Source organism: Alligator mississippiensis, chromosome 9 (assembly GCF_030867095.1).
Source record: "Alligator mississippiensis isolate rAllMis1 chromosome 9, rAllMis1, whole genome shotgun sequence".
Lineage (NCBI taxonomy): Eukaryota > Metazoa > Chordata > Crocodylia > Alligatoridae > Alligator > Alligator mississippiensis.
This window is the reverse complement of record NC_081832.1, coordinates 639,289-654,342: the sequence shown is the minus strand read 5'-3', so window position 1 is coordinate 654,342 and position 15,054 is coordinate 639,289. Positions and strand designations below refer to the sequence as shown.

General features: G+C 59.2%; 2 protein-coding genes across 2 annotated transcripts; both read right to left on the bottom strand.

The window, feature by feature from the left end:
• Positions 1-50: 50 nt before the first annotated feature.
• On the bottom strand, positions 51-4,796 carry LOC106737486 (putative surface protein SACOL0050). Its single transcript, XM_014596945.3, has 3 exons — positions 4,477-4,796; positions 3,102-3,203; positions 51-2,641 (listed from the first exon to the last, which is right to left on the bottom strand). Exons 1-3 carry the CDS (start codon positions 4,550-4,552, stop codon positions 834-836), a joined length of 1,986 nt encoding a protein of 661 aa, XP_014452431.2. The 5' UTR covers positions 4,553-4,796; the 3' UTR covers positions 51-833.
• Positions 4,797-6,902: 2,106 nt separating this feature from the next.
• LOC102560301 (CD83 antigen) lies at positions 6,903-15,035 on the bottom strand. Its single transcript, XM_014596946.3, has 5 exons — positions 14,041-15,035; positions 11,478-11,620; positions 10,805-11,018; positions 8,094-8,278; positions 6,903-7,326 (listed from the first exon to the last, which is right to left on the bottom strand). The coding sequence occupies exons 1-5, from the start codon at positions 14,051-14,053 to the stop codon at positions 7,270-7,272; spliced, it is 612 nt and encodes a 203-aa protein (XP_014452432.2). The 5' UTR covers positions 14,054-15,035; the 3' UTR covers positions 6,903-7,269.
• Between the last annotated feature and the right edge of the window lie 19 nt (positions 15,036-15,054).

The window sequence follows — 15,054 nt, the reverse complement described above, 5'->3', positions numbered from 1 at the left end:
CTGCTTTTCATTCCTGCGTCTGGACCTGCCCCTTGCCCATGCCACGGGCCCCTCTGCAGAGCACCTTTGCTGCTGGGAACGGGGATACAGGGCTCAGCCCGTGCACGCTTCCACTCACGCCCGGCCCCGTCGCGTGGCCAGCGCCATCAAAGCTAGGTGTGTGATAGGCACGTAAGCAGGATCAGGCCCCCCAAGAGGTCTTGGCCATTCGCTGGGGAGAAAGGCAGCTGGCACTCTCCCAGTCGGCCCAGCCGCCAAGAGACTCTCGCGGAGCTGGTGCAGCCAGCATGCATCAGCCACGGCCCGGCTGGCGCTGCTCGCATTCAGCTTTATTGAGAGGGAACATTGTTTGTGCCAAACAATACAGGAGGGAGTGAGCACTGGCCCCACGGGGGGAGGAACAGGGGCAACTCCGGCCTTCCACGGCACGGCTAGTGTCCAGCGCGTGGTCCCACGTGGACAGAGCCCCCAGGAGTCTGCGTTTACCGCAGACCGCTAGAGGCCTGCCTCGAGCTCCTGGGCCGTGAGGGGCCGTAGCTGGGGCAGCATGGACTGCTGCACCACCGTGATGCTGCACGGGCAGTGCCGGGGACCCAGGGTGCATCCACACGCAGACACAGGTGTGACCACGGCCTGCGCCAGCTCGGGGCAGTGGTGGGAAGCGGCTGCAGCGTGGACGTCAGGGGCGTGAGCAGGGCTGGCTGGGCCTCGCAGTGCAGGGAGCCTCGGCGCTCCACGTGCTCATGTACAGGGTTTCCTCCTCACACGGCTCCACGTCCTCGCCCTGTGCAGACCACGGGTCTGCCCCCGCCCGGGCCCACTCTCCGGCCCCATCAGAACCACCATATGCCGTAGCTGTCATCATCGCTGAAGTCATCGCTATCGTCGCTGTCATCGCTGTAGTCGTCACTGTCGTCACTGACTTCGCCGTCACCCATGCCGTACTCATTCGCATCGCTGTAGTCGTTCTCCGTGTCCGTGTCTGTGTCGTCAGTGTCCATTTCCATGAGGTTCAGGTCATCGTCATCCTGGCCCTCATCGCTGTCCTTCCCGTCATCGTCATCATCGTCATCATCGTTGTTATCGTCATCATCGTCATCATCGTTGTTATCGTCATCATCGTTGTCATCTTCTTTCTCTGCAGCCCCACCCACCTCCTCCTCATCCTCATCTTCGTCCTCATCCTTGTCCTTGTCATCGTCAGCCCAGCCATCATCCTCCTCATTGTCCTCATCTGCATCCTCATCATCCTTGGTTTCATCCTCATAGTCTGTCTCATACTCATCGGCATCATCAGCATCATCGTCCGCCTCGTTCTTGTCATCATCATCATCCGCCCCCTGGTCCTGGTCCTTGTCGTTGTTCTGTTCATCCTCCTTCCCTGCGCCGTCTTTCCCACCAGAATCCGACCCGAACAGTGGCTTCAAAACGGAGGGCACCAAGTTGGATATGGGATTGCTGCCAGCTGCAGGCTTATCTCTCGCCACTGGTACTACATTGGACACTGGTTTTCCAGGGGATGCGGGGATGGGGGAAAGTTTGTCTCTAGACAAGTGGTTTTCACTGGACTCCGGCTTTTCACTGGACTCAGACTTATCTCTAGACAAGTGGTTTTCACTGGACTCCGGCTTTTCACTGGATTCAGACTTATCTCTAGACAAGTGGTTTTCACTGGACTCCGGCTTTTCACTGGAGACTGGCTTTTCAATGGATTCAGGCTTATCTCTAGACAGATGGTGTTCACTGGGCAGTGGTTTATCTCTAGACAAGTGGTTTTCACTGGACTCCGGCTTTTCACTGGATTCAGACTTATCTCTAGACAAGTGGTTTTCATTGGACTCCGGCTTTTCACTGGATTCAGACTTATCTCTAGACAAGTGGTTTTCACTGGACTCCGGCTTTTCACTGGAGACTGGCTTTTCAATGGATTCAGGCTTATCTCTAGACAGATGGTGTTCACTGGGCAGTGGTTTATCTCTAGACAAATGTTTTTCACTGGACGCTGGGTTTCCAGTGGATGCAGGCTTCTCCCTACACCGGGGTTTCTTGCTAGATGCTGGTTTTTCACTGGGTGCAGGCTCTGCCCAAGGCACAGGCTTGTTGTCAGACATGGTTGTTGCCCCAAACGCAGGTGTCTCGTAGCCCAGAGGTTTTCCACTGGCCCCAGGTACCGGCTTGTCACCAAGCACACGTGTGGCTCCAGGTGCTGGTTTTCCAGCGGGCACCGGGTCTGAGAGAGACACCAGTTCTACCCCAGACGGCTCTGCCCCAACCCCAGAGGGGTCTCTAGATAGGAGCTTTTCCCTGGGCTCAGGTCCTGCACCAGGCACTGGTCGCATGGGAGCTGCAGGGGGCCCCAGGCCAGGTTTCCCAGCGGACAGGGGGTCTCCCCGGCTCCCCACCGCGCTCTGCGGTCCCTCCTTGCACTCAGGCTGGTTCTTGCACCCGGAAGGCTTTCCCCTGCACACGCAGCCCCTTGGCAGAGCCAGATGGGGGGACTCCAGCCCCCCCGTGCTTGGCTTCTTTCCTCCCACATTTGCAGGGCTGACCCCTGCCACGGGCTGTTCCCTGGACTCAGCTGCCTGCGGGGTGCGTTCCCCCAAGTCACGGCCAGGGGCAGGAGAAGCTGCTCCAGGGATCCCTGAGATGGGAGTGAAAGCAGCAGTCAGGGCCCCCGAGTCCTGCAGCTGCCCCCATCCAACCCCGGCACTGCCCTCCCCCAGGCAGGGGTAGAAGAGGCAGGACTCAAGCTGGGAATTCCCCCCCAGGCGTGGTAGGAAATGCAGGCAGCAGGTAATGGGCAGAGCAGCTTCAGTCGGATGAGGGCGAGCAGTGCCCACTGGAGAAGGCTGGAGCTGGCAGGGCCAGTGCTGGGGGAGCCCAGGTAGGAACACAGCAGGCCCAGAGAAAGGCCTGGGGTGTGGGGACCCTGCTTCCCCAGGCAGATTTCTGCTGCTCTGGACCCCTCTATCCCCAATCCCTCCCCCACAGCCACAGGGAGAGGATACCATCCACTCCGGGTCTGCTGGGCGCCCCATGGCTATACCACTCCTGGGGGCGGCACGCGGGGCAGGGCATGGCAGGGACCCATGTGGGCTCACCTTCAGCCAGGCTCGGGTACGACGGGCCCAGGACACCTGTCCCGTTGGCCAAAGGGGGCTCCTGGTGCAGTGGGGCCGCTGCCGGAGAGCGTCCATCCTGACCTGGAACAGGGAGAATCGCTGGTGATGGGCCGGCTCGGCTACTTTTGCCCGGCCTGCGTCCCAAGGGGTTACCCCAGAATGAGCCGGCGAAAGCACTCTCCTGGCATGGGGTCTGCCGGCTCGGGGTCATCTGCCCACATCCATGCCAGGGTGATGGTGTCAAGAATAAACAGATGCTGCGCTGCTCCCCCAGCCATGCAGCAGCACCAGGACAGCTGCCTGTGGCTGCGTGGGGAGAGCTGCACGCGTGTCGTGTCCATGCAGCAACACCCAAACCCATGGGGCCATGCCCCAGGGCACGTGTGCACGACCCCAGGGAAGAGCCCCTTACCTGCTGCGGCCGCAGGCCTGCAAACCAGCCTTCCCCTTGTGCAGCTGCACCTCTGCCCACTGGGACAGTCCTGGGCCCCTTTGCACTTGAGCAAGCACCTGCCGGTGAATCCTGCTCGCAGCGGGAGAAACCCAGGTTTAGGACAGGTGGAGCACAGGGAGGGCCGTGGGGCCTCAATGCTGCCACGTGGGCCCCCTCCGGCAGAGGGGTCTGCCCAGAGCACCTGCTATGCAGCCCAGGCAGACAGACAGACAGATGGACTGAGCAAACAGGTTTGTGAGCTCAGCACGCAGCCATGCTGTGCCTCACAGTGACCCAGATACTCTGGACAGCCCTCACTGCAAGGGCCCTGCCCGAGCTCTGAGCAGCCACGGGAAGGGCTCAGAGAAGCTCTTGGGGCGGTGGGCACTCTGCAGTGCAGGCAGGTCCCTGCTGCTCCAGGAGCCGGCAGTGCCCCCGGCCCCATTTGTGCTCACAAGCCCCAAACAGAGCGAGCACAGGGGCAGGTCACACATCCCAGTGGGCCAGGGGCTGCGCCACGCGGGGGTCTCCTCTGCTGCTGTGTCTGAGAGGAGACCGAGGCCAGAGCGGAGGCAGCCTTGGTGCCCGGGGAAGGAACGTGGCCCCGGCTCTGTACATGTCCCCAACCTCGCACGTCCCTGCTGCCTCCTCCAGTGGTGGCAGCTGCCCCGTGGCCCCGGCCATGCCGCAGCCCAGGCTGGCAAGTGGGAGGGTGTCCAGGTACTATGCCAGGTTGCTGGCTGGCAGTGTGGGGCAGGGCTGCCACCAAGGCATGGCCGCAGGGGAGCGCAGACAACCAGCCCCAGGCTGCTCTGGTTTCAATCCAGGAACCTGCCTCTCCGCACCACCTCCCGGAGGTCTGAAGCCTCCAGCTCTGAGTTCGAAAAGCCTCTGGCCTGGGTCCCCTCTGCCCCCACTCACGTTCTGCTGGGGCAGCCTGCAGTGCTGTCCACAGGGCGAAGCTCCCAAGGAGGACGAAGAAGACTGCCAGCTTCATGGTGCCACCAGGAGCCAGGTCTGAGCACCCCGAGCTGTGCCAGGCTGAGATTTAAAGCTTCACCCGGGGTTGTGCGTGGGTGGCAGCAAGTCAGAGGTGACGAGAAAGAACCTCCCAGAGCTGATCCCAATTGCGCACCGCTCCAGCTCCCGGCATCCTGCCCCGCCCAGACAGGAGATACCAGCAGGATCCTGGTGAGGAGGGAGCTGGCAGGCTGCGATGCCCAGAGCCACGCGCGGCTGCAGGGACCTGGCCAGGCGGGCCACGCCTCCCGATCCCGGCAGACCAGCCTCTTCCCCGCTCCGTCCCGCAGAACCCGGCTGTGTGCGGAGTGTGTGCAAGCAAGAGCCCTGGCACCCTGCACACGCTGCCCAGTCCTCACCCCACATGTGACGGTGCCTTGCCTGCCCTCAGCTCAGGCAGGTGCCAGCAGCAGGACAGGCCCTCCGTACATTTTGTTTCAAACTAATTGTGCATTTAATTCCAACCTAATTGCATATTTAATTCCAAGATAATTGGCTTGCAACCACGAATGACAGGCTTTCCCAGGTGCTTGTGACCCTTCCTCAGGTGCTCATTGCCACAAGGCCTGCTTAAAGGCCTCCTGGGCTCCAGCCCGGGCTCAGCACTGAGACCCTCAGGAGGGCCACGTGTCCCTGCACCTTCTCCCAGGTCTGCGACTCCTTGGGCAGGGAAATCCCCACACCCAGGCAGGCCCCCAGGGCAGCTGTCCAGGCTTTTGACCAGCTTTAACTGCTTGTCTTGTCTGCCTTACAGCCCTCCTCCCAGTGCAGGCAGACCGCTGGCCTTCGCAGCAAACATCCACCTCTGTGCCCACGTCCCTTGCCCTGCCTGTGGCTGGGTCTTCATACTTTTCACATTCTCCCATCTCCTCTCCCCTCCTGCAATGGGGTGAACTCTTGTGGACAAGATGGTCGGAGACACTGAGCTGGTCGCCTCTCCAGGCACCTGTCTCATCAGTGATGTCCGTGTTGTTGCACTCCTGCCCTCCCGCGGCGCACCTGTGCTCACACAGAACTGAGTCAGGCTCCAAACACAGGTCCACAAGCCCGACAAAGTCCCTGGGGAACCGTGGAGCAGCCTCTGCTCACTGGCCTTGGTGACCTCCGGAGGAGGAGGTTGACAGAACAAAGAACAATGGTCTCAAGTTGCAGCAAGAGGAGTTGAGGGTGGATATTAGGAAAAACTTTCTCACTACAAAGGTGGTGAAGCAGTGGAACAGGTTACCCAGAGAGGTGGTGGAGTCTCCATCCTTGGAGGATTGAAGACCTGGGCAGACAAAGCCTTGGCTGGGATGATGTAGCTGGGGCAGGTCCTGCTTGGAGCAGGGGGCTGGATTAGATGCGACTCCTAAGGTCCCTTCCCACCCTCATTCTCTATGATTCTGTGGTTCTATGCAGTTTGGTGCACAGAAAATTGGCTCCCTCCACTTGCTCCTGCCTCCCCAGCTTGTCCCTCCCCCTCCTGCTTGCTGTGGTCTCCGAGCTGAGGTTTCTGGTGCCTGCCTCTCCCTGCTTTTTAGGTTCTAAGATGCTACAAGCATTCCCAGACCCATGGCACAGTGGCTGGTACCCCCAACAGCTTCACCGTGCCCCAAGGAGGGTGCCTGGACCCGTGGGTCCCCAGTAATGCCCACTGGGGTCTTGCTCTCTGCTCTGAGCACACTGGGGCATCTCCAGCACCCTCTGACACGAAGACCAGTGCCATAACTGGATTCAGATCTGCAAGGACCTGTGGTGACTGCAGCCAGACCAGTCAGGGAGCAGGGAAAGTGGACCGTGTGAGCAAATTCATGTCAGGAAGCTGAGGAGGGTTCCCAGGCTGCCCAAGGAGGACATGTGTGGGGCCTGCCCAGGCTCTTGGCAGCAGGGAGGCAGGACCTGTGGAGCTAGCCCGTAAGAAACGGGAGAGGGCTCCTGAGACAAGATGGGGCCTGGTGGCCTGGATCCAGCCCCTGATGGACTGCTGCCCCTTCCTCCTTGGTGATTCTCATGTCACAATGACCATGGGCCCCATGATGATGGCCCCTTTCAAGATGTCTGTGTTCCCCCATGTCCACCCAGCTCCATCTCTTTGCTGCACCAGCAGTGATTTGTCCCAGCCTGATGACCAGAGGAGAGGGGAGCTTGGACTCTGTGTGATGCTACACAGGCGCCAGCCTCCTGCTGCTGCCCTCCAGCCAAAGGCACAGCAGATTGACTTGGAGTGAGAATCGAAGGCTCAGCTGGCTCTGGGAACCAGAGCAAGGCAGAAATGGCCTCATCCAAAAGGCTGCACTCGGGGAGATGCTGGGACAGCAGTGCCCCAGGAAAGGCTGAGTTACCCGCAGTGCTGTTATGGTTGCTATTTATTACATGCATTGCAGCAACACCCAGAGGCTCACTGTGCTGGGATGTGCCCAAACAGAGGAAAAGACCGTCCCTGCCCATGTGAGCTCACAGCCTAAGGTAGCAACGAGGCGCAGCGCGAGGGTGTATTGAATGGCAAGGCAGCAGGAGACACAGAGGATGGGCATGGTGCTGGGAACACAGGCTCCACAGAGCCAGCTGCTGCAAGCCCTTTAAAGCGACCTGTCTGTATGGAGCTCTGCCCCGACTCACAGTGCTGCCAACGTGGCCGCTCCCGGCTCCACGCCCTCCCCTCCTCCTTGTGTCCGAGGCACATCTGTCTGCTTCTGTCTGCTTCATGCTTCTCCCTCAGAGGTTTTGCGCTTGTTTTCTCCTTCGCTTGTATTTGAGGCTGACCCTGATCACCTAGGGTGAAAGCCAAGGAAGCAGATCGCTCGTTAGCTCCTGTGGTGACAGCAGTAGCCGTAAAGGCTGCATGTCCAGCCAGCTTCATCTTACCCCCCAGATTTCGGCACGGCCCCACCTGCACCTAAACGAGCATTTGTGCAGGCAGGTCAGGGGCTGCATGCCTCATCCCCTGCTCGCAGTGCTGCGGGCAACACCTTCTGCGGTAGACACGTTCACCAGTCTACATGACAGGCCAAGGCTAAGGCTACTCTCACGCAGTGTGCTCCTGCCTGCAGCCTGATGTTGCATTTGCTGCTGGGAACTGCCGGGTTTGAGAATTCAGATGAGCATGGAAAAGTCACCAGTGATCAGCCCAGAGCTCTCTCCCTGCCTGCCCCTGCTCCCTGAGGCTCGCTCTGCCTGTAGCAGAAGGGGAAGAGTCACCCCACCTACCCACACCCCCACAGAGGAAAACGGGGTGCAGTCTCTTTCCCACAGAGGCCTGGCAAGGGAAGGGGACAGGCCAGGCCAGGCCAGGCAGGCTGCCCCTGAGCACTGATTCCAGGTGCCTTTATAGCCTCGGGTCCCATGACCAAGCAGCAAGCCTGGCACCCTCCTCAGCACCCTTCTCTTGCCTGGGCCAGACTCACACCAGGTGGGCCTCGTCATTCAGCTGGGAAACACCTTCATTCAGGTGGGAAATGAGATCTCCCTCAGAGGGGCAGCCCTGAGCTCCTGCCCTGAGCCTGGCCCTGCAAAACCCTCTGGGTGCCACTAAGACCCACCAGGATGAGGATGATGCTGAGCAGCCCCTTCCCCACGTTGAAGGCCAGCAGCCCCAGGACAGCAGCAAGGACAGGAATCAGCGGCTCCTGGCAGCAGGTGGAGTTGGGGCTTGCGCTGCCCTCTCGCTCAGAACCCCGTAGCGACGTCCCCGTGGGCGAAGTGCCCGGCCAGGGCATTGAGCAGTCTGCAGACAAAAAAGAGGTGCATTCAGGGCTAAACCTCCCTGAGGCGGAGGGCCGGATGCAGAGTGACTTCCCAGCCTCTTCTGCTGGCAGCCGCACGCCAGCCTGGGAAAGGGGGTGTCGGAAGGTGGAGCTGGGTCTGACGTGGGGCGTCCACGTCACAGCGACAAGCTATGGCAGCTGGCACCGGGTCCCAGGCACCTAGGAACTCATCTGCAGAGAGCGTGTTACAAATGATGTGGCCCCAGATTTACTCCCCTCTCCCCAGAAGGTGATCTCAGAGCACGCGGCTTGTCTCGGGGCTCTGGTCCCTGGATGTTAACTCGGGTTGAACAGTTATCTTGGAGGGACCTGGGGTCACTCAGGGCAGACTCTGGCTGGGTGTGTTCTGAGCAGAGATATGTTTGCCTTTGTCCATCCCTGCTTAATTACCATGCTGGGGTTATTAACAGGTGGGCGAGGGGGAATGGCGATGCACCACAGGCAGCTGGGGGACAGGCTCACTCTGAGACGAGGGGTTTCAGAGGCAGCTCACACCCATGTGGCCTGGGCCCAGGGCCACCCTGGCAGGAGCAAGGCAGGGCAGGAAACGGCCTAAAGCGGACGTTCTCTCTAGACCTCTGGCCCAGGACGGGGCACCTCCCATGACAGTGACAGAGGCGAGGGCCCAGGCTCAACTCGATGAGCTGCCTCCGGCCAACCTCCTGCGCAGGCACTAGGGCAGATGTCGGCTCTGGAGAGGGGGACACGTGGCCAGGCTGGTGAGGAAGCCTGTGTGGGAAGGGGCAATGCAGGAAGCCGGTTTAAGTACAGGTTTGCTCCATGCATCCTGGCCTTGGATCAATTCTGATGCCGTGACTCAGCAATCCACCTACTTCCGCTGCAGTCCTGGCAGCCCGTGGCTCTCTCCAGATGCTGCTTGTCCCAGCATGTTGCTGCTATTACCCCTGCTTGGACCAGGGGGTTCATTGCTCCCACCGGCTGCTGGAGGCTGCGGGACAGCAATGACGGCGCGCTCCCAACCTGCCTGGCTAATGAGCTCAAGCAGAAAACTGCCACCATGACAGCGGCAACCTCTGAGCTGCAGCAGGGCTGGACACAGTCATGGGCGAACCAGGTGGCTGCCCGGAGCCTGGGCAGAAAGGGGGCCCAAAAATGGCAAGTTTTTAATTATTATTATCATTATCTCTGGTGTAGGAAGGCTCAATACTAAAAGGCCACCAGGAGTCTAGGTACAGTGCACACGGCATAGCTCCTCGTTAGTCCCTGCAGCTCATTGCTGCCTACGAGAGCCCCTGGCTGCAGGAGGCCATGCTAGGGATGCCGTTCCTTCCCAGTCATTTGGGATCAAAGCCCTGTCTCTCAGGGGGCCCAGGCACTTTTCTCAAGTGAAGGGTGTTCACGTTGGGTTCCTGGCCAGGTCCAATGCCAGAAATCCCATTAGCTTCCTAAATGCCCTGGATTTTTCAGGTGGGACCAGTATTTCCCAGCAGCCTTGCTGGTGGCTGGAGCACTACATGCCCGGGACTGCACCTGCTGGCCAGGGGAAGTGACACCACTCTGGGGGCATTATCGGTGGGACCATGACAGCCCATGCTGGCATGCTAGGGCTGAGGAGGACCATTATTCAATTACGCTTGTAATTATTTCAGCAAGGAGCTGCATCCATTTCCTCCCACCTGCTGCAGGGCAGTTGCAAAAGTGACTGTTGAGGCAAACAAAGACAGAGGGCCACATCCCGCTGTGGTAGGGCAGGCGTGACTCACTGGCTCTCCATATGCCAGGGCTGTTTGATTGCTAGGTGGAGAGTCCTGCCAGAGTTCACTTCTCTGAACCACAACAGTCAGCACGAATAGCTGGCCACGGGCCCCTTGTCTCTGGGGCAGCTCCACTGTTTACACACAGTGTCATGTCTCATTTTGTTTCATTAACTCCATGACACTGGCACACACAACGCAGGCCAAGAGGTGGATCGCACAGACCCTGCCTCATCAAGTAGGACTTGCTTTTTTTTAAATGCAAAGAACAAGATCATCCCCTGGTAGCATGCAGAGGAGGAAACTTCTCCCCCCTGATAGTACACAGAGGAGGAAACCCTCCCCCCAGCACACAGAGGAAGAAACCTCTCCCCCTCACCATGTGCGGCTGAGCACATGGTGCTGCTCCTAGGGCATACAGCAGCAGGCATGGCGGGGATGACCAGAAGAGTTCAAAGGGGTCTTGGGGGTCCTTCCCCCTCCCTGAAGCATGAGAAAAGGAAGAAGGGGATGGTGACTCCAAGGGCCAGGTATCCACTGCCCCATGTGAAGGGCAGCCCCTGGGAAATACTGTGAAACAAGCAGCCGTTTTGTATCAGCGAGGCTGGCAGCTGTCCCAGATGCCGTTATTTTATTGCCCCTACGCCCTCTTTGTGCCACGGGAGGGGGAAGCTTGGGGCCCTGTGTCTGCTGCCTGCCTGCTTTCCAAGCTCTTCACATCACTGTGGTGCCTGGCCTCTGGTGCCTGTGGTTCTGGCCTAGCCGCCTCACCTGATACCCGCAGGATGACGTCTGCCTGCTGATTGAAATGTCCCACATTGGCCCAGAGGGAGCAGCGATAAGTGCCAGCGTCCTCTGGCCGGACCTTAGGAATGACCAGCGACTGCTGCTCGTCCATCAGGAACAGCCGCTGGATCTTGTCATACACCGTTGTCCTGTTCTTGAGGTTCCGAATCAGCCCCGTTTCCTGACTGTTGTTGATGACCTGCACGCAGCAACAGGATCCCGTTAGTGCATCGGGGCGCGTGGCACAGCCCGGCATACTGGGCCGCTGGTTAAATTAGGGCAGAACAGACCAACTCCCATTGCTGGGCATTAACATCTTCTCATGCATCTGCCTGTGGCATTGCCTTACGCTCACCCAGCCACGCAGCACATGTAAACCGGGCAGAGGGGCTCCCAGCACGCAGCAGCCAGCACTTCTCACAGAGCCAGCTGGGATAAGGCAGCAGGCAGTGCCGCGGGGGTCTCTGCACCCATGCACCCATAATCCCAACTGTCCATAGCCACTGAAACAAATAGAAGGAGCCCTGGATACCCCTCTCCCCCTCCAGCCAGTCCCCATGTGCACTGGCCCATGTAAACGAGCTGTGCTGCAGTTTAGAAAAGCGCTGGCTCTTCCGAGTGGTTGAGGACACGTGCTGCCTCTCTGGGAGGGCACTACCTTGTACCAGCCGCTGGCCCAGAAGTTCTGCATCCCTTTGACAGCAGGAGGGCAAGGGAGGACTGCTGCTGCCCCGCACTGGCTGTCCATGGACACTGCTGCCACTGCTGGTCTTTGCAGGAGGAGGCACAGGCAGCCAAGAGCTGGAAGTGGGAAGAGAGACTCAGTTAGGAGCGCAGCCTCGAATCCAGGAAAGGCTCCCCACCCACCCCCTCCAAGAGTGAGCTCTGCACACAGGCTGCAGTCCCCACCGGAGGATGCTGTGCACCGCGGAGAGGGGCAGGCGTCGTTGCAGGTTCTAGCACCTCCACCCTCTGTGGTGGTGCTGGCACTGCCGAGCTCCAAGCCTTGGGCTGAGGTTTCACAGAGCTGTGAGAAGGTTCCTGCTGCCACTCCGGGTTGTTTTGAATCATTTTCAAGAGACAGTTGACCTTTAAAGCCCCTTGGTGCAAGCTAAACAAGGCTCTGGAGCAGCCCACGACTGCTGCACTGTAAGGCAGAGCCACCCACCTGTGCTCTCCAATCTGGGTGGCACCGGCCAGCCTGAGGGCCTAAAACAAGGTGTTACGTAAAGTAGCCTATTGCTCAGGTCCGGCACACCTGCTCTTCCTCCTGGGGCAGAGGCAGTGACACCACCGCTGAAAATCAGGATGCTCCAATTTCAGTACTGGACGCCAGGCCCCCTGAGCCGGCACATTTCAGCCTCTTCCTTCTGCCTGTACTTGCAGGTGTCCAATCTTACTGAAAGCTCCCCAGCTTTCACTGGGACAGCTCACCCCGTGGAGCCCCCTTCCCTGCCACAGGGCCAAGGCTTGGGGGCCCTTGGCTCAGCTCTGTTTGGGACTTTTCACCGAGTCTTGAATGCAGCCGGGTGCAGCTGATGTGCTGTTACTCAGGCCCGGTCCAACCTGAAAGGTTCTGCTAGCAAAGCTGCAGCACTTCGCTGTGCTAATGAATCACATCTGTGATCAGCGCAGCTCTGCCAGCCAGAGCACTAGCACGGTACTCTTTCACTAGCCCCAAACTCCTTTGGCTGGTACGGAAACCGCTGGAACAGCCAGAGAACTCTTCCCCAAGCTAAGCTGGACCCAGAAGGGTGACTTGCCAACGTAGCAGCGCAGGCAGCCTCTTCCCAACGCACACCGGGTTTAGTACCCCAAAACGTTCAAGAGCAGCAGCAGCAACGAGAGCTGTCACGGCCACGCTGTCCTCCGGACGGGCTCGCTCTGTTGCGCTGAACCCGTTCGCGTCCAGAGAGGAGCTCACGACACTGTTAGCAGACACAGTGGGCAATGAGCAAAGGGACCTGCTGCTCTGGCCGTGCTGGCCAACACCATCCAAGTACCTCCCGGGTTCTGCTGCGGTCCAGATACCGCCTCGGTGACCACGGTCCCGGAGCACCTTGCGACCGGTAAGCTGCTCGCCCTCCCTGTAGCCTCTGGGAGGTGGGAAAGCACTTCTGTCTCCTGCTTCCAGAAGGAGACCAAGGCCCAGAAAAACAAAGTTTAGGGCCGGAAATTGTATCTCAGAGCATCTGGCACTGAGCACAATGACACAGAGAACTGGGTGCCAACCCAGCTTTTGCTGGTGCCTTCAGGGCCAGCTCTTTGTCAGAGATGGAAAACTGTGACTTTCACTCCAAACTGGAACCTGAAACCTCACAGCTCCGTACACGCAGTCTCTGTATTATACTCTGCAGACTCTGCCCGCAGTTGGTGACCTTCTGCAAATGGTTTTTACAAAAAAGGATTGCGACACGGAAATGATCAATTAAGAAGATCAAAGGAGAACCGTGGTTCTCCATTCTCTTTCCTGCAGGCCTTCAACTGTTTGAAAACTGCTAGCATGCCCCCTTCAATCTCCTTTCCTCCACACTAAACAGCCTAGCTCTCTCAACCCTTCCTCACCTGGCTGCGTTTCAGCCTCTCTATCGTCTTTCTTGCTTGCTTCTGGATCCTCTGCGCTTTCTGCACATCCTTCCTAAAGGGACTCCGTCAAACTGAGCTCCTCAAAGTACTGAGACAATTTTGACTTCTAATCCTGCCCTCCTAAGTTTCTGCCGCCTCTAAAAGCTTGGTGTCATCTGGCATCTTCAGAGGCGTGCTCTGTCTTCCACCATCCAGGTCGTTCAGGAAAATACCGAATAGCATCAGACTAAGAAGAAACTCTCGCGATACAAGGCTCTTTTGGGCTACGTCCTTCCAGTCTGACAGCGAACAGGTGCTAACTGCTCTTCGACTATGGCTTTTCAATGTTATGGGCACAGCCAACATACAAACAATACGTGAACCAACAGTCATAGAGGAAATGCTCTCATTTAATTTGTTTTTAGAAATAAATGTACCCCCTCCCAAGTTGCAGCCCCCCCAGACAAGTAATAGCACTCTCCCTGGATCTTAACATCAAGTGCGTTCAGGGAGCGGTGCACAGTAGCGGCACGAGACCAAGACCTTTGGCTTCCTGAGAGACAGCCTGTCCCGTGTTTCTCTTCCCCAGCACCCAGGTGCCAGTGACAAGACGAGGAGGAAGTTACCAAGTGAATAAATTCCTGATGAGGACTCACCCAAGGGCAACATCTGCGCGGTCTGGGCGCGTGCAGGGGCCAGAGCTCCTGAGCCTCGAGCTTCCTGCTCTGCTGAATGGAAAGCAGTGGGCTTGTTTATGCGGAAAATGAAAGCTGGCTGTTGAAGACTGCGATACCCAGTGTGAAGTACCGCTGCGGGTGAGGAAACGGGTCACAGAGTCCTCAGCTTGTGTGAGCAATGCATGAGATTGGCACGTGGCACCGAAGGGGCGTGCGGGCTCCCCTCGCGTCCCCGCAGCCAGCTGTCTCCCGTTCGCGCTCGAGCATCCTCTTGCCTGCTTGTTCCGCCAGGCGCGCCCTGTCGCCCAGGCGGCCGACGCTCTCCCCTTCCTCCAACTGCTCCACAAAGCCCCGGTCCGCCTGAACCCGCCCAAGCGAGGAGGCTTTGGAAGTAAACTGCGCTTTGGAAACAGACTTTCCGATGACTCGGAGCCGGGCCGCGCCGGGCTGCCGACACCGGGCTGTTGCACGCAAAGGACCGATCCTGACCCAACCCAAGTCGGTGGCGACGGTCCCGCCCACTTCAATGGATACGGGCTCAAAACCTCATCCGGTGCATCAGTCCTTCCTATCGCCCGGGGGACCCGCCGCCTCTTCTCGAAGATCACAACACGCCTCGCTGACGGCGCGCTACATCTCGCCGGCCCTTTCCTCCCGCGCCCGCAAGGCCGGCGACGCTGCAGCGGGGAGATTAGACTGGCTCTCGACACACGCAGGCCGGCAGGTTTGGTCGTCGCATTATCTCCCAGGTGCCCCCGAAGACGAGGCTCGCCCACCCGAGTCCCCACCCTGTCTAACACGGCGCGATAACACGTCTCCAGGCCGGAGAGCAGACGTCGGGGGTGAGGCGGCACCTCTGGTGTCCCTCCGCGCCCGGCGAGGCGCCGAAAGAACCCAGCCTGGTCCCTCCCCCCCCCTGCGCGGCCAAGAGGTCAGCAGGAGGGGGGCGGGGCAAGGCGCAGGTGTGGGCGGGGCCGAGGGGGCGGGGCCCGC